Source organism: Balaenoptera ricei, chromosome 19 (assembly GCF_028023285.1).
Source record: "Balaenoptera ricei isolate mBalRic1 chromosome 19, mBalRic1.hap2, whole genome shotgun sequence".
In the NCBI taxonomy this organism is placed as follows: domain Eukaryota; kingdom Metazoa; phylum Chordata; class Mammalia; order Artiodactyla; family Balaenopteridae; genus Balaenoptera; species Balaenoptera ricei.
Genome location: NC_082657.1, coordinates 8,415,962 through 8,438,533, shown reverse-complemented (window position 1 = coordinate 8,438,533; position 22,572 = coordinate 8,415,962). Strand labels below are relative to the sequence as shown.

The 22,572-nt window shown below is 51.7% G+C and overlaps 1 protein-coding gene across 6 annotated transcripts in view; it reads left to right on the top strand.

The window, feature by feature from the left end:
* The window catches only part of BICRA (BRD4 interacting chromatin remodeling complex associated protein), a 77,588-nt gene that overhangs the window by 39,815 nt on the left and 15,201 nt on the right, over positions 1-22,572 (top strand). For 5 of the 6 annotated variants that reach the window (XM_059906062.1, XM_059906068.1, XM_059906061.1 and 2 more), the window contains exons 2-6: positions 13,264-13,364; positions 15,471-15,516; positions 15,618-15,660; positions 17,661-17,726; positions 20,401-22,368. In XM_059906062.1, coding sequence (XP_059762045.1) covers positions 15,476-15,516; positions 15,618-15,660; positions 17,661-17,726; positions 20,401-22,368 — 2,118 coding nt within the window. In that variant the 5' untranslated portion in view covers positions 13,264-13,364; positions 15,471-15,475. The remainder of the gene's footprint in view (positions 1-13,263; positions 13,365-15,470; positions 15,517-15,617; positions 15,661-17,660; positions 17,727-20,400; positions 22,369-22,572) is intronic. The other variant, XM_059906067.1, reaches the window with a different exon arrangement.

The window sequence follows — 22,572 nt, the reverse complement described above, 5'->3', positions numbered from 1 at the left end:
TATTCACAGGTTATATATTCAAGATTATATAATGTGCAACCATCAGCACTATCTAGTTTCAGAACATTTTTATCACCCCCCCCCCCCAAAAAAATTTTGTGCCCAAGAACAGCCACTTCAAATTCCTCCCTCTTCACAGCCTCTGGCAACCACTAATCTTTCTGTCTCTGTGCATTTGTCTATTCTGGACAGTTCATAAAATGGGATCATACAATATATGGTCCTTTGTGTCTGGCTTCTTTCACTCAGCATGATGCTTTCAAGGATCATCCATGTTGTACTGTGGTATATCAGTACCTCATTCCTTTTGATGTCTGAGTAATATCCCACCATACTGAGAGACCACGTTTTGTGGATCTATGCATCCATTGGTGGACATTTGGGTTATTTCAACCTTTTGGCCATTATGAATAATGCTGCTATGGACATTTGTATACAAGTTTTTGTGTGAATGCATGTATTCGTTTCTCTTGGGTATATATGTAGGAGTGAAATTGCTGGGTCACATGGTAACAGTGTTTAACTGTTTGGGGAGTTTCCCAGACTACCTTCCACTGAGGCTCTGCCATTTTCCATTCCCGCCAGCAGTGTACGAGGGTTCTGATTTCTACACATCCTCACCAGCACTCATTATTGTCTGTCTTTTTGATTGTAGCCATCCTACTGGGTGAAGCAGTCTCCACTTGTGGTTTTGATTTGCATTTCCCTGGTGGCTAATGATGTTGAGCATCTCTTCATGGGCTTGTTGGCCATTTGTATTCTTTCTAAAAAAATTTTTTTTAAATTTTACGTTGGAGTATAGTTGATTTACAATGTTGTGTTAATTTCAGGTATATAGCAAAGTGATTCAGTTATATATATATACATATATCTATTCTTTTTCAGATTCTTTTCCCATATAGGTGGCCATTTGTATTCTTCATTCTTTTTTACAGCTGCATAGTATTCCCATTTAGATGGACCCAGTTTATTTAACCTGTTTTCCACTGATGGCCAGTGGATTACTTCCAATATCTCGCTGGTAGACACACACCTTGCCCTAAAAACCTCCTAATTGTATAATTTTGGATATGTCAGGTTGTACCTGTAGGATCAGGCCCATGGGTAAAATCTCCGGGTAAAGGGTAAATAAATGTGCTATAATCTTGACCAATATTTCCCTGTACAGTTGATTCTCGTTCCCACATGCCATATTTGTGTATTCATCTACCTGCTAAAATTTCTTTGTAACCCCCAGATCAGCACACCGGGTGCTTTCCCAGTCATTTACAGACATGTGCAGAGCAAGTGCAAAATTTGAGTTGTCCTGTGTGCCTGTTCCCAGCTGAGATCGACCAGGGTGACCCTCTGTCTTCTTGTTTCAACTCTTACACTGTAGCCAAGTGGCTTTTTCTTGGTCTGTTTAGTGCCACGTTTTTCACATTTTGGGGGCTTTTGTTGCTGATTTAGCTGTTTAAAATGCCCCCCAAACATTGTGCTGAAGTGTTGGCTAGTGTTCCTAAGTTCCAGAAGGCTGTGATGTGTCTCAGATGAGCTTCGTTCAGGTGTGAGTTACAGCGCCGTTGGTTATGGGTTCACTGCGAATGAATCAGCAGTATATATTAAATCAGGTGTCTTTAAACAGAAACACACGTGAAAACAAGGTTATGTATTGATCGGTTGATGAAAATGTTGGGACCAGAGGCTCATAAGAACCTGCATTTCCCCCAGGAGCAATAGTTCCTTATTCTGTAATTCAGTGTTTGTGGCAACTTTGTAGAACATAACTACCACGAATAACAAGAATCGATTGTGTAGGTTTTTTTGTTTTTTGTTTTTTTAAGCTATGCTTTACTGGGATACAAATTAAGTGTAATAAAAGGCACAAACCTTAGGTGCACTGCTTGATGAATTTTGGCAAATATTACCTATGTAACCATCACCTGGATCTAGCTACAGACCATTTCCATCATCCCAGAAGATTTCCTCGTGGACCTTCCTGGTCAGTACTTAGCCCTCTCCCCCTCCTGCTGCCCCCTTAAGGCAATCACACCTCTGATTTTTTTCCCCATCAGTTTCACTAGAACTTTACTTCAAGGGGATCACACAGTGAATGGTCTTTTGTGTCTGGCTTCCTTTCCTCAGCATGGTGGATTTGAGATTCATCCATGACCTTGCCTGTATCAGTAGTTTATTCCCTTTCATTATTAAGCTGTATTCAAGTGCATGGATATAACATAGTTTGTTTCTCCATCTACCAGTCGATGGACACTCTGCTGTTTCCAATTTGGGGCTTTTGTGAATAATGCTGCTATGAAAATTTCTGTACAAATGTTTTTGTAGACATACTTTTCACATCCGTTAAGTCAATACCTTGGAGTGGAATTTCTGGGTCATAGAGTAGGTATATGTTTAACCTTAGTTAATTCAGGCTTTTAGTTCTCTTCTGGAACAAAACATCTAGTTGAAGGCCATTCCAGGGATATTTGGCAGCTCAATATTGCCAGGCTGCTGGGTCTGTCTCTGATTCACTGGGCCTTCCCCCCTCAGGAGTGCAAAATGGCTGCTGTAGCACTGGCCGTTGTCACCATGCTTCATATCATTCTCTCAAGCACGAGAGAGTAGGGGCAAATAATCTTCCCAATGTAAGGCTCTGTCTTTTTTATCCAAATGTAAAAATCTTCCCAGGTCCACACTTGGCTGCAAAGGAGGCTGAGAAAGGAAGTTTCTGGCAAAGGGGCAAAAGGCCTATACTCACTGTGAGTCATCCTCTTAGGAGGGTACACTGCTGAATGGAACCAAATCCAAGTTCTGTTTAAAAGGATATCAGACTGAGACTGGCTGTTGGACCCTCCTGAGCCTCGGAGAGGACCCTGCGAGGCCACATTGTCAGGGGCCTGGACACTGGCTAGGAACTGGTGGCTTGTGTTCTATATAAGAGCAAGAGCCCCAAAAGGAAAACTAAAGAGACAAAAGCTTCTAGAGCAGTGGTCCTTGGACCAGCAGCAGCAGTATCACCTGGGAACTTGTTAGAAATGCAAATTTTCAGCACCCCTCCCCCTCCCCCCCCCCCGCCCCGCCCCTGCCCCCAACCTGCTGATTCTGAAATCCATTCTTTCATTCTTTATTTTAAAAGCCTTCCAGGTGACTCTGGTGCCTGCCCACGTTTAGGAACAAGTGGTCTAAAGCATGTGTGGAATGTTGTAGGGGCTTTTCTTTCCCCTTCGCTTCTCTTAACTCCATTTTTTCCTGAACTTGAAGTGTTCTCTTTTGCTTGATGCCCTGGGCAGCCCTGTGTGTCTGGTCAGTGTAATCGCTGCTTTTGTTCCCTTCACCCGACCCCGTTACCTGTTTCACTCCTCAGAGTTTCCCCCTGTTTTTTATACACTAGTATTAAGAAAAAATTCAAAAACCTTTTCAGATGCCTGATTTTCTTGGCAAGTCTGTGGCTTTATAGCTTCATTTAGAACAGCGGTGAATGGCAAAAAGGGAAAAGAGAGAACATACCAAACATTTCTAGTGTGTGACTACCTGTGTAAACAAGGCTTTTAGGAGCTAGACACCAGTTGCTTTCTGAGCAATCCAAGTTTTATAGGGCACGCTTTTATGTTGTTAAACTAATTCAGTGATTTTAGAACTCTAAAGGTCACTGAAAATAAAGGTGGTGTCGATTTTAATTGCTCTCCAAATAGCTCTTTCTTTCTCTCTCCCCAAAAGGCTGAGTGGATGGATAGATGAAAAGAGAGATGGCGAGGCCTGGATCTGGGCGGGAATAGTGGTCATGGAGAGGAGGAGATAAAGTGGAGAGATTTGGGAGGTGGAATGGGTAAGACTTGGGTGAGGGACTTCCCTGGTGGCACAGTGGTTAAGAATCCGCCTGCCAATGCAGGGAACATGGGTTCGATCCCTGGTCCGGGAAGATCCCACATGCTGCGGAGCAGCTAAGCCTGTGTGCCACAACTAATGAGCCTGCACTCTAGAGCCCGTGAGCCGCAACTACTGAGCCCGTGTGCCACAACTACTGAAGCCCGTGCACCTAGAGCCCGTGCTCCACAACAAGAGAAGCCACCGCAGTGAGAAGCATGTGCACCACAACGAAGAATAGCCCCTGTCGCTGCAACTAGAGAAAGCCTGCACGCAGCAATGAAGACCCAGTGCAGCCAAAAATAAATAAATAAATAAATTTAAAAAAAAAAAGAAAGAGTTGGGTGAGTCAGAGGTGTGAGGTCAAAGTTGGTACTTAGTCTCTAGAGAGGGCTGTATCAGCTAGCTGCTGCCACATAACAAATAACCCCCAACTTTAGAGGCTATTCTGGTTACTGTTGCTGTTTAACAAATTACCCCAAAATGTAGCAGCTTAATGGAACAATTGTATTATGCTCACAGGTTTTATGGGCCAAGAATTTGACATGGAATTTGACATAGTAGGTCTCTGCTCCATGATGTCTGCGGTCTTGGCTGGGAAGACTTGCAGGCTGGGGGCTGAGGGCTTGTTCATATGCCATGCTTGGCACCTGTGCTGGGATGACTTGAAGATAAGACCATCAACCAGAGCATCTACTCATGGTCTCTCCATGTGTCTAGCTTAGGCTTCCCCATAGCATGGTGGCGTCAGAGCGGTCAGAATTCTATTAAGGTGGCTTAAGCCTTCCAGGGTAAATGTCCTGGTAGACATGGCAGAAGCTGAATTGACTTTTATGACCTAGCTTCAGAAGTCACATAGTGGCACTTCTGTTGCACTGTCCTGGTTGAAGTAGTCACAAAGTTTCCTCAATTCAAGGGGACTGGCAAGATTGCACTTTGGTAGATAATGGGAGGTTGGAGACATTATTTCAGCCATCTTTGGAAAACACGATGGGCCACAGTGGATTAAAACACAACTGTGATTCTAATGGTTGGAATTTGGCCTTGGGTACCTCTGGTTACTTCTCTCTTACCTAAGTGTGGTCAGCTGTAGGTCAGCTAGGCAGCTCTGCTTCTAGGGCTTGGCTGGCTGTGAGCTGGGATGATAGAGGTGATGGGCATGTGTCTCTTGTCCTCCAAAAGGCTAGCCTGGACTTTGTCACATGGCAGCTGGGCAAAGAGTAGGCTCAGAAACGCACACCGTCACTTCCACCACATTCTGTTGGCCAAGGCAAGTCAAAAGGCCAGCCCAAGTTCAAGGGTTGGATAATAAATAGGAGAAGCTGTAAACAGTGGGACTAGGGAGAAGAAGAGTTTTTGGCCCCAGTGGTCTTTTTTTCAGATCCCCTTACCATCAGCCCTCTCCCATTTTGCTGGGCCTCTCTTCTCAATCAGTGGATTCACAGAGTACAGTCCTTGACCCACGGAAGGCTTTGAGAGTCCTTGTGATGGGCTGCAAGGATGTCTAGAAATGCCAACTCGTTTGTGTCAGGTTGTGTTTGACTGCAAATAATGGAAAACCTAACAGTGGCTTAAACTGTAAGGATTAAGAAGTCTGGAGGCAGGCAACCCATGAGGAGTTGTTAAGAACCTAGTCTTTTTCTCTCCTCTCATCAGTTATCCTCTGTAGGTAGGCTTATCAGCCTCAGATTTATTGCCTCATGATTGCAAATTGGCTGCCACAGCTCCAGTCTTCTCAACTGTATTCAAAGCTGGAAGCAGGAAGCAAAAGACTTTCTCCCTAGAGAAGCTCTGTCTTTATATTCTGGAAGAAAAACTTTCCCAAATTCTGTCTTCCCCAAAAGATTCATTGAGCAGAACCCAACTCTGTACACTTTGGCTTTTACTTATTTGCAAAACTGTGGCTGGCCTAGCTGCTAGGAAGCCTGGGAAAGTGAATGGCTGATAAAGGGGATAGCAGTGCCACTGGCCTCGTCCAATTATTTTAAAGCTATTTTGGCCACAACCCACAGTAGGAAATATGTACACACAGAGACACACATAATTGAAACCAGTATCACAAACTGATCCTTTTGCTTACCCTGTGTGATGCCTTTCAATATTTTCTATTCTATCCCATTCCATTTGACCCTATACTCTTTAACTTAAAAAAAATTCCTTGTCGCAACCTGCTAATATGATTTCACAACCCTCAAAGGCGTGACCCATAGTTTGAAAAAGACTGACTGACTCAGAACGGCGTTTGTTTACATCTTGGAATTGGCAGGGGTTACCCCGAGCAGCATCAGGCTTCTGTGAGCAAGGCGAGGAGGGATGGGGAAATGGTGTTTGGAAAAGCAACAGCTAGACTTTGCCACATCCTCTTCTCCACCTATCACTTCCCATCAGCAAATGGTAGAGTTCCGTCGACTTTCATTTTTATGACTTGCAAATAACCTGAGGGTTACTAGCATTAAATTAAATCTAAATTAAAATTAGCCTGTTTCTGGAGCTTTGTGGGGACTTTTAATTCTGTATCCTGCTCAGCAGCCTGGCTTCTGCACAACTCCTGATGACAACGCAAAACTCCAATGGCATTCCAAGTGCCGGAGGAATTCACACGATTTTCTGGAAGGACACTTTGTCATTGTTGCATCATGGCTGTTCTCTTGAGCTGGTTGTGGTTTCGCAAGCCCAGCTTTTCCTGCTTTTTATAGCCCAGCGGTGGAGAATGAGGTTCTTCAGAATCACAGGGTCTGAGTTCAAATTCTGGCCCCACAGTGTGGTTTGGGGCAAGTGTCCTGACCCCTGGGAGCCTCAGTTTCCTGCGCTGTGGGAAGTGTTCCTCCTGCCTCCCCCGGGGACTGGGAGGAATCGATAGGTATGGGGTTAGCACAGGGCCTGATACCAAGGAAGCACTGGGGCAGGGTGGGCTCTTCTGAGATGTATCAGTCAGCTTCGGCTGAGTGATTTGCAGTAACGAGTGAGCCCTAGATCTCAGTGGCTGACAACAGCAAAGGCTCCTCTCTCACTCATGTGTCCGAGCTTCCTGCATTGGCTGTGGCTCTGTCAACGTATCCATGTCATGCCAGGACTTGGGCAGAACCATGCAATGGCTTTTAAAGCTTCTGCTCTGAATGAGCGCAAGACGTCCACTCCACTGTGGGTAATTTGGGGTTGCAGCTTTGCATGCTAATTGTGTGTCCCCCACCTCCCCTGGTCACTTTTTCAAAAGCTTTTTGAGTATGTGTGTGTCGAGGAAGGAGAGGGGCGTCTAATGTCACCCCTGGTTGAGAACCACTAGTCATGATCTTCCCCAAAGTCAAGGACTGGGTCTGCTTTTGTTCATTACGGTATCCTCAGCTCTCCCCCATGCTGGACACAGAGCAGGCGATTGGTAAATGCCTTTCTCACCAGGCTGCTCTTTGAACGAATGATTGGGTTTGCTTAACCCCCTGTGCAAATTCATTTGTTCACCCCACAAATATTTAGTGACCCCCTACTGTGTGCCATGCTCTGTGCAGGCTCTGGGTGTCCCACAGGGAACAAAACAGACAAAAATCCCTGTCCTTGGGGGGGGTTGACATTTTGGTTGGGGAGACAGACAATAAAAAATCAGAGAGACGTATGATTTTTTGATGTTCAAGTATTTTCAAAGTAAAAAATTTTCATTTTGGAAAACCGCAAATGTGCACAAAATAGAATAGTGAAACATGGACCCCATCAACCAACTCTTTGCCAATTTCCAGTTTTCTGCCACTCTGACAGACCAGCGCTGTCCAAGAGAGCTTTCTGCCACCATGGGAATGTTCTAGATCTGCGGTGTCCTGTGTGGTAGCCACCAGCCACGTGTGGCTGTCAAGCCCATGAAATGTGGCCACTGTGACCGCGAACTAAATGTTTAATTTCCTTTACACTTTTAAGGTAAATCTTTTTTATTTAAAACTTTCATATTCCTCATTGTTCCCTTTTTTTCCCATTGGTTTATTGCGGTAAAATATACATAACAAAACTTACCATCTCAGCCCTTTCGAAGTGTACTATTCAGCGACATTAAGTGCGTTTGCATGGTTGTGCAACCTTCACCCCCATCCTTCTCCAGAACTTGTAGCATCTTGCAGAACTGAAACTCTGCACCCACTAAACAATAACTCCCGGTTTCTCCTCCCCTGCCCCCAGTCCCTGGCAACTGCCATTCGACTTCCTGTCTCTCCGTCATAAGTGGAATCAGATGGTTTCTTTGTCTTTTTGTCACTGGCTCACTTCACTTAGCGTAAGGTCATCCATTGCTGTTGCTTGTATCAGAATTTCCTCCCTGAATGATATTCCATTGTAAATAGACACCACATTTGGCTTATCCATTCATCTGTTGATGGACACTTGGGTTGTTTCTACCTTTTGGCTCTTGTGAATAGTGTTGCTGTGAACGTGGGTGTATAAATATGTCTTCAAGACCCTGCTTTCAATTCTTTTGTGTATATATCCAGAAGTGGACTTGCTGGGTCATATGCTAATTCTATTTTTAATTTTTTGAGGAACCACCAAAGTGTTTTTCACAGCAGCTGCAACATTTTACGTTCCCACTAACTAACAGAGCACGAGGGTTCCAGTTTCTCCAGGTCCTCGGCAAGACTTGTTAATTTTGGGGTTTTATTTTTTTTAATTTATTTTTTATTTATTTTTTTGGCTGTGTTGGGTCTTCGTTTCTGTGCTAGGGCTTTCTCTAGTTGCGGCAAGTGGGGGCCACTCTTCATCGCGGTGCGCGGGCCTCTCACTATCGCGGCCTCTCTTGTTGCGGAGCACAGGCTCCAGACGCACAGGCTCAGTAGTTGTGGCTCACGGGCCTAGTTGCTCCGCGGCATGTGGGATCTTCCCGGACCAGGGCTCGAACCCGTGTCCCCTGCATTGGCAGGCAGACTCTCAACCACTGCGCCACCAGGGAAGCCCAATTTTTGGTTTTTTGATAGTCGCCATTCTAATGGGGGTGAGGCAGCATCTGTGGTTTTGATTGCATTTCCCTAATGATTGGTGGTGTTGATCATCTTTTCCTGTGCTTATGGCCATTTGTATATCTTCTTTGGACAACTAACTACTCAAGTCATTTGCCCTAATTTCATTTCATTAGCTTGAACTTAAATGCGCGTAGTCACACACGGCTCGTGGCTTCCATATTGGACAGCGCAGGTCAGTACGCCCCTGAACTCCCAGAACTGGATTATTTTGCAGTAAATCACAGACATTTTATCATTTCACCCCTACGTATTTTAAGATGTATTTCTAAAAGGTAAGGACTCTAAAGGAAAAAAAACTGAAAAACAAAAACACGATGCCATTGTTATACCTAGAATCTTAATCACAATTTCTTAGTATCATCAAATATCCAGACAGCATTCAAATTCTGTCTTTCCATTCTTAGTGGGTTCATTTGTGTCCTTCAAGGCTCCCTCTGTCTGCCGAGTTGAGAGCTGCAGGATCCTGGGTAGCCCTGTGCATGGGTGGGCAGGGGGCCTGTATCACTGGTTGTGTGTGGCCCATGGTTTCCCATTCACCACTCTATTTAGCCTCGTTTATCTCACCTGACAAATAGGGTAACAACAGGGGTTTGGAAGGACCCAAGGAGACTTGGTACCTGGCAGTTTAAGTCGGACCATGTGCATAATCAAATGATATGTAAACCCTTCCATATGGTAACTCCATTTTTAGTTTTTTAAGGAGCCTCCATACTGTTCTCCATATTGGCTGCACCAATTTCCATTCCCACCAACAGTGTAGGAAGGTTCCCTTTTCTCCACACCGTCTCCAGCATTTATTATTTGTAGACTTTTTAATGATGGCCATTCTGACTGGTGTGAGGTGATACCTCATTGTAGTTTTGATTTGCATTTCTCTAATAATTAGCAATGTTGAGCATCTTTTCATGTGCCTGTTGGCCATTTGTATGTCTTCTTTGGAGAAATGACTATTTAGGTGTTCTGCCCACTTTCTGATTGGGTTGTTTGTTTTGTTGTTATTGAGTTGTATGAGCTGTTTGTATATTTTGGAAATTAAGCCCTTGTCAGTCACATCATTTGCAAATATCTTCTCCCAGGCTGTAGGCTGTATTTTCCTTTTGTTTATGGTTTCCTTTGCTGTGCAAAAGCGTATAAGTTTGATTAGGTCCCACTTGTTTATTTTTGCTTTTGTTTCTATTGCCTTGGGTGTAAACCCTTCAAAATGTGCTCAAGAGCCAAATGTGGCAAAAGGCACCAGGTGGAAAAGCTGGGGCCTGGGGACTTTTGTCCAACCTGACTGTGCTGTGGCCAGAAAGCTTTGGGAGTTGCCACACTAGGTAAGGTTCACAATGGCAACTAAAATGATTGTGTAACAGTATCTATCGCTTACAAAATACTTTACTACACCTGAGGATTAAAGGCCTAAGAGCCTCTCCACTGCCCTACGCGAAAATAAGGACTGTGATTGTGCCCATTTTACAGATGAGGACACTGAAGCCTAGAGCGGTGAAGTCACTTGCCCGACTTCAGCCCGTGTGTGGGGAAGTGGGGATTTGAACTGCTGACTCCAACCCCAAACTGTCACCCCATGCTGGGCCTCTTGGCATCAACCTGATAGGCGAATTAGATGCCAACCCTGGCACCTGAACGGGGGACCCACCTCAGAGGAACCCCGGACCTGCTGATCATTGACAAATGGTTTTCTTTTTATTATGGAAACTTTCAAGAAGATGTAAATTAACTAGAATGGTGTACTGAAGCCCCCAGGTAGCCATCATCCAGCTCTAACAGTTACCAACATTTGCCATGTCTGTTAACTCTCCCCACCCGCCCCCGACTACAACTCCATGTTGATTATTTATTTTGTACAGTTTTTTTTTTGTACAGTTTTTTAAAGGTAAAATTAACATGCGTTGAATTGACATGTGTTGACATACACAAGTCTGAGCTGTGAATTTTTAAACCCCCATGTAACGGACACCCCATCACCATGGAGAACCTTGCCCTCTCCCCAGAAAGTCCTCCTCGTCCATTGCTCTGCTGTTACCATCTGAATGAAAACACATGGATCACAGATTCTCACAGGCTGGAGCCTCCCACTGGACATTCACCCGCAGATCCCATTTGGAGAGCCCTGTTCAGGAGACACCCACCTCCTGGCTCTACTTCTGGTCCGAGGTTTACAGAACTTGGGCCACACCCAAAGCTTGGGGCAGGGAGGAGGGGAGAGCCCACGTGGAGCTGGCGGCTCTCACGAAGCCACCTTGGGCGCTTGCGATCACCCTGGTCCAGGGCAGCGCACCTGGAATCTAGATGGGCCAGGATCCCGTGTTCCAGGGTCTTGTGACAGTTGCTTTCTAGATCTCTCCGGGGCCTGGGGCTCTCCATAAAAAGGAGAAGCAGCTCCCGTTCCTCCGCTCTCTTCTGTCTGCTCGCTTTATCGCCTTTTTGGATCTGAGCTATCCCAAGCATTCACAAAATGCTAACAAAGGCTGTCACCCAGCTTTGTCTTATCTTGACACTGTGGCCGTGTTTGCTTCACTTTTAAAAGAGAAACAGTATGATGAGAGGACCGTCTGTGGGATAGTGGTTAAGGGCGGGGACTCTGGAGTCAGCCTACCTTGGCTCAGACCCCAGCCTGACCGCTGACCGCTGGCGGGATCTAGGGCATATGGCTCACCGTCCTGAGCCTCGCCTTCCTCATCTGTGGAATGGGGCTGCGAAAAGCACCTGCTTCATAGGGATTCAAAGATGGTGAACAGGCTAATACGTGCAGAGTACTTAAAACCAGCAGCCATCATCATCATCACAACCACCATCATTATTGTCATCAGGTCAATCCTTGTTATTCGTGGATTCCATATTTGTGAATCCGCTTATTTGCTAACATTGATAACCCCCAAATCAATACTCACGGCGCTTTCCTGGTCACTTGCAGACGTGTGCAGAGCCATGAGTCTATCTGAGTCTCCCGATGCACGTGCTCCCAGCTGAGGTTGAAGGCGGCTACCCTCTCTGCCTCTCCGTTCAGCCCGAGAGCTATAAACAAGCATCCTCTTTAGTGCCCTGTTGTTTTGCACTTTTGTGCTTTCTGTTGGTGGTTTTGCTGTTAAAGACGGCCCCTCCCGTGTAGTGCTGAAGGGCTGCCCCATAAGCACAGGAAGGCTGCGATGTGCCCAGTGGAGAAATCGCGCGTGTGAGATGACCTGCCCTCAGGCATGAGTTACAGCGCTGTTGGCCTTGAGCTCAGTGTGAGCGAATCAACGATTTATATTAAACAAGGTGTCTTTATTGTTTTTATTTATTTTTTTATAAATTTATTTATTTATTTATTTATTTTTGGCTGCGTTGGGTCTTCGTTGCTGCGTGCGGGCTTTCTCTAGTTGCGGCGAGCGGGCTACTCTTCATTGCGGTGCGCGGGCTTCTCATTGTGGTGGCTTCTCTTGTTGCGGAGCACGGGCTCTAGGCGCGTGGGCTCAGTAGTTGTGGCGCACGGGCTTAGTTGCTCCGCGGCATGTGGGATCTTCCCGGACCAGGGCTCGAACCCGTGTCCCCTGCTTTGGCAGGCGGATTCTTAACCACTGTGCCACCAGGGAAGTCCCAAACAAGGTGTCTTTAAACAGAAACGCACATAAACCAAGGGGATATATTGATGGGTTGATGAGAATGGGACCAGAGGCTGGCAGGAAGCTAATCCTGTCTCTCCCCAGGGGCGGCGGCTCAGCGGCCATAATTGCAAATTCGCGGTGACCATATAGGGGACATAAGCACCTCAGATGACGAGGCCTGACTGTATTTATTTATTTATTTATTTATTTATTTATTTATTTATGGCTGCGTTGGGTCTTTGTTTCTGCGTGCGGGCTTTCTCTAATTGCGTTGAGCAGGGGGACTACTCTTCACTGCAATGCACGGGCCTCCCACTGCAGTGGCCCCTCTTGTTGCGGAGCATGGGCTCTAGGTGCGCGGCCTTCAGTAGTTGTGGCACGTGGGCTCAGCAGTTTTGGCTCGCGGGCTCTAGAGCGCGCAGACTCAGTAGCTGTGGTGCACAGGTTCAGTTGCTCTGCGGCATGTGGGATCCTCCCGGACCAGGGCTCGAACCCAGGTCCCCTGCACTGGCAGGCGGACTCCCAACCACCGTGCCACCAGGGAAGTCCCGGCCTGACTGTATTTTGCTAGATTGAAGTGCTGATGGATTATATCATACAACGTTATATGCTGTTGCATGATGTGTGTGTGTGTGTGTGTGTGTGTGTATATATATGTATATATACACACACACACTATATGTAGATATACTGCGGTATGTCTGCATATATATATGTGATAACGTACAGTGTTGTTTCCTGTGGTTTTAAACTTGTATTTGACCTCTCGTCTCTCTGGCTACATCTTTCTCCTTTTCACCGACTGTCGCACTCACAGCCTCTCTCTCATTCTCTCTCCACAGCTGGCCCCCGAAAGGACACTCCCCAAGTCCCCAGCTGGGGGCCCTGCGTAGGCCTGGAGTGGACGCCCCCTCCTTCCCTTCATGATTCGTTTGTAGCGCAGGTAACCAGCCAAGCATCCCGCTCATTCCCGGGGGGGCCGCGGTCCCCCGTCCACCTCCCGGGAAGGGACGTTCCTTCTTGGAAGAGCCTGGCTCAGCCACATCCTTCAGCCCCGCCCTCTCCAGCCTGGGCCCCCTGGGCCATTCGGGCCATTCCCCCAGCCTCCATGCCATCTGCAGGCAGGATCTCCCTCCCCGCTTTCCGTCTTCTCCAGATTCTCTGCAGATCCTGCCTTGTCATTCCCTGGCCAGGCCTTGCCCACCTTAGGCTGGTTGGGAAGGGCAGGGGCTCGTAGGCCACAGAGCTGGTGACACGGGAAGACAGTGGGTGTGGGCGGAGATATGAAGCCGGAGAGAGTGTGTTATCTTTCTGCACCGATGCAGCAAGAGCCTTGGAAGGGCGTCTCTGGGGACAGTCCCCGGGGCCAGCTCTAGAGGCGAGGGTGATTGGTGTGTGAGGCTCCGGGGCCGTGTGTTTCTGTTCTAGACTGGGCTTGTTAACCCAGGGCCCATGAAGTGTGTATGTGTGTGCATACGTGTGTGTGTGTGTCCCATGACACACTTCCCTCTGGGAAAGAACGTGTAACATTTCTGGCCCACATGCACGTTTCTGGCAAGAGGGTCTTTTGCTTTCATCAGACTCTCCAAGGTACTGTTCAGAGAAGACCCTGAACTAACCATGTGGGGTCCCTCCCTGAGATTCCATATGTCACAGAGCCGTCGAGGGTAATAGGGGCTGTAGTGGCGATCAGGAAGTTCAGAGAATGCCGTTGGGGGTTAGGCGTTGTGACCCAGCTGAGAGCACAAGTACGATTTTGTGTGTGTTTGGCGGGGGGGGGGGGGCATGACAGTCACCGTGTCCTCAGTGAGTTCAGGACCATCCCCCTCCCCCTACCAAGAAGGAAAAGAGAGGGTACGAACCCCACGGCCCTGGAGCGGGATTGTGTGTGATTTCTCATCGTGTCCTGTCTGCGTGGTGGGAAAGGAAGGAGGCCTGGGCTGATGGAAGCATAGGCGGGTGGGGACTTCCCTGGCGGTCCAGTGGTTAGGACTCAGTGCTTTCCCTGCCGGGGCCCGGGTTCAATCCCTGATCGGAGAACTGAGATCCCGCAAGCCTCTCAGTGCGGCCCAAAAAAAGTAAAAAAGGAGGAGCGGATGGAAGGATGGGTCAGTTTGTGTATTTGGAAGACGAGAAAGATGGGTGGTTGGGTGGAAGTTTGGAAAGATGGGTGCATGGAAGCTTGGTGGGGTGTCTGGAGCAGTGGTGGTTGGTGTGGGGGTGGGTGGGCAAACACAGAGCGCTTGTTTTCTCACTTGTAAAATGGGGCACACGGCATCCCTTTCCCATGGGGGCTGAACAAGCTAACATTTGTGAAACGCTCGGGACAGTGCCTGGCGCATGGTAAGCACGAGACAAATGTTAGCCGTCCTCATCCTCATCATTCTGACAGGCTCAGCCCGGCTCTGGCGGCTCCTCTGACTCAGAGCGCCCACCCTCCTGGTCCCTCTCCCTCTCTCTTCCCTTCCTTGAGAACCACGCTGCATGCGTCTTCCAGGGGGACCCAGAACCTGGGCCCCTCCATGCCACCTCCCCTCCCTCCCTCCTTCCCCCGGTCACGTGTAGGACAGGAGCACAGGCTTGGGGCCAGACTTCTGGGTTCAGGCCTGGCTCTGCCACCTGCTAGCTGGGAGACAGAGAACCATGGCCTCCGCTCTTCCTTTTACTCATCTGCAAAGCGGGAGTGGCAGGACCCACCTCGAGGGATACTGTGGGGATTAAATGAGTTACATGTGTGTGAAGCACTTAGCACGGGGCCTGCATGTGATCAGGACTCAGTCTGGGTTGATGTCACCACCATCGTCATCAGATGCTGGGGAGAGAGAGGGAGGAGGAAAAGGCAGCTGTCTGTCTCTGATCAGGAGGTTCTGGTACGGAGGGCGCCTGCCCCACCCCTACCCATGCCCCTAGACTTAAGGGGACAGAAACCCTGACCCCTCCAGGGGTCTTGGCCTCAGGGAATGGTCCTTGCAGGGAGGGTCCTGGCACGCTGCCGACATCTAACTTGTCTCCCTTGCCCTCTTCCCGCCCCCCCCCCCGCCCCGTCCAGTGGCGATGGATGATGAGGATGGGAGATGCTTACTAGACGTGATTTGGTGAGTAATGGGCTCCCCACCCCACCCCATCCTCCCCCACCCTCTCCCTCCCCTCCCCTGTCCCTCATCTCCTCAAATGTCTCTCCCTTTCTCTCTTTCAGTGACCCTCAGGCCCTCAATGACTTCTTACATGGATCTGAGAAGGTGAGTGCTGGGGCAGGGAGAAGCATCCCCAGGGCAGGGGCCTGTGGAATTGGGAGCTGAGAGACACTCCCCCCCGATTCAGTAGACATCTGCCCCTTGCCTTCCATGAGCCGGGCCCCAGGGTTATGGCAGAGAGTGAAAGAGATGGCAAATCCCTGCCCTCACTCCATACACATTTCCTTGGTAAACAAAGCAACCGAGAGCTAATAAAGGTGATGGTGGAAAGCACCATGCAGAGCAGCATAAGAAATAATAATGTCACTTGCACAACAAAAGAGGTTTAAAAGAAAATGAATGGGAGGCGGAGGCAGGGGCTTCTTTAGCTGGTGTGAACCTGAAGGATCAAAGGGAGGTACCCTTGGCGCTCTGGGCAGGGGAAGGACAGGTAGGAAGGTTGGAAAGTTTGAGAAAGAAGGCCAGTGGGGCCGGAATGAAGGGGAAACTAAAAGGTGGTAAGACTGGAGTGGACAAAAATCACCAGGTCATGCAGGGCTTGGAGGACCTTGATCGAGGAGTTCAGACTTTATTCTGAACGTGACAGGCAGTTCTGACGGGTTATTAAGCAGGAGAATGCCACATTCTGTTTGCACTCCAGAGAATGGAACAAAGTGGGGGAGAGTGGATGTCTGTTGAGCCATGAGGAGCTGTATCAGTTACCTACAGCTGCATAACAAGTTATCCCAACACTTAGTGACTTAAAACAGCATTTGTTAGAGCTCTCAGTTTCTGAGGGTCAGGAACTGGGGAGTGGCTTAGCTGGGTGTCTAGCTCATTGTCTCCCCTGAGTAGCAGTCAGGATGTTGCCTGGAGCCGCTGTCATCTGAGGGCTTGTCTGGGGCGGGAGGCTGTGCTTCCACAATGACTCACTGCTGTGGCTGTTGGCTGGAGGCCTCAGCTCCTCACCATGTGGACCTCCGCATAGGATTGCTTGAGTGTCCTCACAGCATGGCAGCTGGTTCCCCCAGAGCAAGTGAGCCAAGGGAGAGAGCCAGGAGGAAGCTCAGTGCCTTTTATGACCTAGTCTCCAAAGTCACACACTGTCACTTCCATCATACTGCATTTACTAGAAACGAGTCACTAAGCCCGCCCACACTCACAGGGAGGGAACGGAGCTCTGCTCCTTGAGAGGGGATGTATCAAATAATTTGTGGAGCGGAGGCGAGTGCAATGGGAGGATGGTGGCCTGGGCCCCAGGGCAGGTGCGGGAGGAGGTGCCAGGCACTGGCTCTGGGAACTGACTGGGAGGGAGAATCACTAGACTTGCTGGTGGATTCGATGGTGAGGAAGAAAGAGCGTCCAGAACGCCTCCTGGACTTGACCTGAGCAACTGAGTGGGTGGTGGTACCGTTCTCTGAGACTGGGAGTTCGAGGTGGATTCCAGAAGTCCGAGGGCGGGCTATTGGATACACCAGTCTGGGGTTCTGGAAAAAGATCAGCTGGACAGAGAAACTGGGGAGGCTTGGCTGTGGACAGACATTCATTGGGCGCTCAGGGCCTGTTCTAGGCGTTGCCCATGTCTACGGGAACGAGACAGGTCCCTGTGCTCCCAGACACGGGAACAGCACGCACATTAGGCGCCCAGGTGGCAGGGTGTGCCGGGTGCTTGGGCTGGGCAGTGGAAGGAGTGACTTAGTAGGAAGGGACGGACAGTTGTCGGGAGGAGGTGACAAATGTGACAGGCCCTGCCAGATGTGTTACCAAAGACGCCTGAGCAAAGCCACGGAGGCAGGATTCTAGAGGTCAAGGCAGGCGTGTCGGGAGAGCCTGGGACTCAGTGCTGGGGTTGCCTCACGTTTTAGTCTTGCAGCCAAGCCCCTTTCTTTGGGGCGTCTTTTCTGGAGGCGGAGTTTCCTGTACCCCTCGAATCTGCCCCCCCAACCCCCCCACCTCGTCTTTGTCTTTTTGTCCCATGTAACCCTAAATTGGTTTTTGTTCTAGAGGTGGGCCGGCCCACTGCCCAGCTGACCTTTGACCTTGGGTGGGGGCGGGTCTTGTTGCAGCTTGACAGTGATGACCTCCTGGATAATCCCGGGGAGGCCCAAAGTGCCTTCTATGAAGGTCCTGGGGTAAGTGGCCCGGGGGGCTTGGGGAGGGCCGTGGGCTCCAGGCATCACACAAGTCGCCTGTGGTGGCAGCCAGTGGGGGAGGGGAGACGGGGTCACACTCGTCCCCTGAGGCACTTTGCCGGGAGCGGGGCAGGGGGCAGTCACTGAGGAGCAGTGTGGGGTGGAGGTGAGGCCGGAGCTGCTGGACCCCCAGCTGTGCCCTCAGGCCCCTCAGAGAGGGAGGTGCGGTCCTGAGTCCCTGGCCTTGGAGGTCAGCTGCTACAGAGCTGGTACAGAGGCAGAGGCTGGCTCTGGAGTTCACGGCGGGCAGGACGGGGTGGTTCTCCTGAGGAGCAGTGCGGGAGGCTTGGGGGTCCTGTCCCGGCTCAGCCGTGGGGTGTGTGACCTGGGGGAAGGGGATCGACTGTTGTGGACCTCAGTCCCCACCTGGAAGATGAAGGCAGGGGTGATGAGCAAAGCCCAGAGCAGGGAACACAGTGGACTTTTATTGAGCACCTACTGTGTGCCGGGCCCATTACTCAATGCCAGTCATCCCTCCCTCTTCTTCCTCTTCTGTGGCCTCTCCCCTCCCCGCTTCGCTCCCCATCCCTCCCCCTCCTTTTTCCTCCTCTCCCCTCTTCTCTCTCCCTCCCGCTCCCCCCTCCTCCCTCTTCATCAACATAACTATCAGTTACCGAATACCTATCATATGCCTCATATGCCGGGCCCTTTACAGTAATTTTCATTTAGTCCTCACAACAACCATAGTAACATTCCAAATAATTTATCTGGCATAATATAAATGACTAAATCCAGAACCCAACAAATAAACATTATGTTCATGTTATTACATTTATAGACCAGTAACAATATGCATTATTCTTACCCCTGCCGTCCTCTTTTAATACCCATAACGTCCCTGGTCAGGTTCTCAGCACCTCCTGTATGTGACGTCAGTGAACGTCACGACTGTCCTAGGAGGCGGGTTTGGTTATGGCCATTTAGCGGTTAGGAACTCAGAACTGCCTGGTCCTTGGTTGGGGGCTGAGCCGGAGCCCCATCCTGCCAGGCAGTGCCCTCCACTCAGCAGCAGGGTGACCCCTTTCCCCGGTCTGGGAGGCAAGGAGGGAGCAGTGGCCACCTCACCGGGCTGTTATTAACAACAACAACATGGGCAGTAATAATGACAGTAACAACGATAGATGGTGTTTCTCGCGTGCCAGCTGGGAGCTGGGTGCTGCTCTGAGCCCTCCACTTGGATTAACTCAGAATCTTTCAAACTACAGGTGTTGTTTGTTGTTTTTTTAAATTTTATTTATTTTATTTATTTATTTTTGGCTGCGTAGGGTCTTCGTTGCTGTGCGTGGGCTTTCTCTAGTTGCGGCGAGCGGGGCCTACTCTTCGTTGCGGTGCGCGGGCTTCTCATTGCGGTGGCTTCTCTTGTTGCGGAGCACGGGCTCTAGGCGCGTGGGCTTCAGTAGTTGTGGCTCGCGGGCTCTAGAGCGCAGGCTCAGTAGTTGTGGTGCACAGGCTTAGTTGCTCCGCAGCCTGTGGGATCTTCTGGGATCTTCCCGGACCAGGGCTCGAACCCGTGTCCCCTGCGTTGGCAGGCGGATTCTTAACCACTGCGCCACCAGGGAAGCCCCCGAAGTACAGGTTTTGATCCATTACCTGGTCAAGTATCAGTGGGTTTTCCATGCCATTGGCATAATTATTACTTGTGGAATATTTGCTCAAAAATGCATGCATGTATCGATTACACACTCGTGTCCTGGATTGCCATCCCGGAAAGCATTTAAGAAACATCAGGCTCGGGACTTCCTTGGTGGCGCAGTGGTTGGGAGTCCGCCTGCCGATGCAGAGGACACGGGTTTGGGCCCTGGTCTGGGAAGATCCCACATGCCGCGGAGCGGCTGGGCCCGTGTGCCACAACTGCTGAGCCTGTGTGCCACAGCTGCTGGAGCCCGCCCATCTAGAGCCTGTGCTCCGCAACAGGAGAAGCCACTGCAATGAGAAGCCCACGCACCGCAACGAAAACCCAACGCAGCAAGCAAGCAAACAAACAAATAATCAATCAGTCAATCAATCAGTCTCACATTGCGCTGGGCACCAAGTAAGGCTCCCATCCGGTAGCTGCTGCCGCTGCTGCCTTCAACAGAACCACGCTCTTCTATCTGAAACCTTTGGGGCCAGGCTTGTTTTGGAATTCAGGGTTTTTCAGATACTGGAAAGGTGACGCAGAATATGTGTGTGCTGCATGCAACATAACACACTCACTTTTCTGTGGTCGAACTTAAGGTGAGTCACGTTGCATGGATGAATTACACCTTTCCCTCAGAGCACCACCTGAGTTCCGTTCAGGATTTACAGCCTAAAGTTATCAAAACATTTGTGGTTTTCAGAGCCTTTCGGGTTTTGGAATTGCAGATAAGTATTACGGGCCTGTATGGCTGTTTAGAAAATGGTTTTTATTACATTCTGCGCAGATGGGGAAACAGGCTGGATTAAGCAAGCCCCGGGTTGCCCAGCCCAGCCCTGGCAAAGCTGGGATTTGAACCCGGGTCCAGCCACTTCTAGGTGGAAGGTTCTTCCTATCCCTGCCGCCCTGACACCGAGTGCCCTTTGCTTCCGCGGTGCCCTGAGCCCGGCCCCTTGCTAACCTCGGCTCTCTCCTTCACACCTTACCTGCCTCCAGCTCCACGTGCAAGAAGCTTCAGGCAACCACTTGAACCCAGAGCCCAGCCAGCCGGCCCCTAGCGTGGACCTCGACTTCCTGGAAGATGATATCCTGGGCTCACCGGCGGCGGGGGGCGGCGGCGGGGGCGGCGGGGGCGCCGACCAGCCCTGTGACATCCTCCAGCAGAGCCTGCAGGAGGCGAACATCACCGAGCAGACGCTCGAAGCCGAGGCCGAGCTGGACCTGGGCCCCTTCCAGCTGCCCACCCTGCAGCCTGCGGATGGCGGGGCCGGCCCAGCGGGGGCCGGAGGGGCTGCCGCCGTGGCCGCGGGGCCCCAGGCCCTCTTCCCGGGTGGCGCTGACCTGCTGGGGCTGCAGGCCCCGCCCACCGTGCTGACCCACCAGGCCCTGGTGCCGCCCCAGGACGTGGTCAGCAAAGCCCTCAGTGTCCAGCCCTTCCTGCAGCCCGTGGGCCTGGGCAACGTGACCCTGCAGCCCATCCCAGGCCTTCAGGGCCTGCCCAACGGCAGCCCCGGGGGCGCCGCGGCGGCTACTCTCGGCCTGGCTCCCATCCAGGTGGTGGGCCAGCCCGTCATGGCACTCAACCCGCCCACCTCCCAGCTCCTGGCCAAGCAGGTGCCCGTCAGCGGTTATCTGGCCTCGGCAGCTGGCCCTTCAGAGCCAGTGACCCTGGCATCGGCCGGAGTCTCGCCGCAGGGGGCTGGCCTGGTCATCCAGAAGAACCTCTCTGCCGCCGTGGCCACCACGCTCAACGGGAACTCGGTGTTCGGAGGGGCGGGAGCCGCCACGGCCGCGGCCAGCGGGGCGCCCTCGGGACAGCCGCTGGCGGTGGCCCCGGGCCTCGGCACGTCGCCACTGGTTCCGGCGCCCAACGTGATCCTGCACCGCACGCCCACGCCCATCCAGCCCAAGCCTGCCGGCGTGCTGCCCCCCAAGCTCTACCAGCTGACACCCAAGCCGTTCGGCCCCGCGGGCGCCACGCTCACCATCCAGGGCGAGGCAGGGGGCCTCCCGCAGCAGCCCAAGGCCCCCCAGAACCTGACTTTCATGGCGGCGGGCAAGGCCGGCCAGAACGTGGTGCTGTCGGGCTTCCCGGCGCCCGCCCTGCAGGCGAACGTCTTCAAGCAGCCGCCCGCCACCACCACGGGCGCGGCCCCGCCGCAGCCCCCCGGGGCCCCGAGCAAGCCCGTGAGCGTGCACCTCCTGAACCAAGGCGGCAGCATTGTCATTCCCGCCCAGCACATGCTGCCGGGCCAGAACCAGTTCTTGCTGCCCGGCACGTCGGCAGTCCAGCTCCCCCAGCCGCTCTCGGCCCTGCCGGCCAACGTGGGCGGGCAGATCCTGGCGGCCGCAGCCCCGCATGCGGGCGGACAGCTCATTGCCAACCCCATCCTCACCAACCAGAACCTGGCGGGCCCGCTGAGCCTGGGCCCCGTGCTGGCCCCCCACTCCGGGGCCCACAGCGCAGCCCACATCCTCTCGGCGGCCCCCATCCAGGTGGGCCAGCCAGCGCTCTTCCAGATGCCCGTGTCGCTGGCCGCGGGCAGCCTGCCCACACAGAGCCAGCCGGCACCCACCGGCCCCGCCGCCACCACCGTCCTCCAGGGGGTCACTCTGCCCCCCAGCGCCGTGGCTATGCTCAACGCCCCCGACGGTCTGGTGCAGCCGGCCACCCCTGCCGCCGCCGTCGGGGAGGCCGCGCCTGTCCTCGCGGTGCAGACGGCGCCCCAGGCGTCCCCCGCGGTCAGCACGCCGCTGCCTCTGGGCCTCCAGCAGCCGCAGGCACAGCAACAGCAGCAGCCCGCACAGGGCCCCGCCCCGCAGGCCGCCCCAGCTCAGGCCTCCACCCCCCAGCCCAGCCCAGGCCTGGCGTCCAGCCCGGAGAAGATTGTCCTGGGGCAGCCGCCCTCTGCCGCCGCCACGGCCATCCTCACTCAGGACTCCCTGCAGATGTTCCTGCCCCAGGTAACCAGGGCCACCGGGCAGGGGAGGGGACGGCAAGGGCAAAGGCAGGGGCAGGGGGTCTGTGTGGAGAGGGGCCAAGAGCTGGAACCGGGTGTGGTTGAAGCAGCGAGTGGGAGGGTCCTGTGGGTTAAGGAGAGCGTCTCGGAGATGGCCCCCCGGCTCCAGGTCCCCGAGGAGGAGGCCTGAGGGTGACAGGGCCAACTG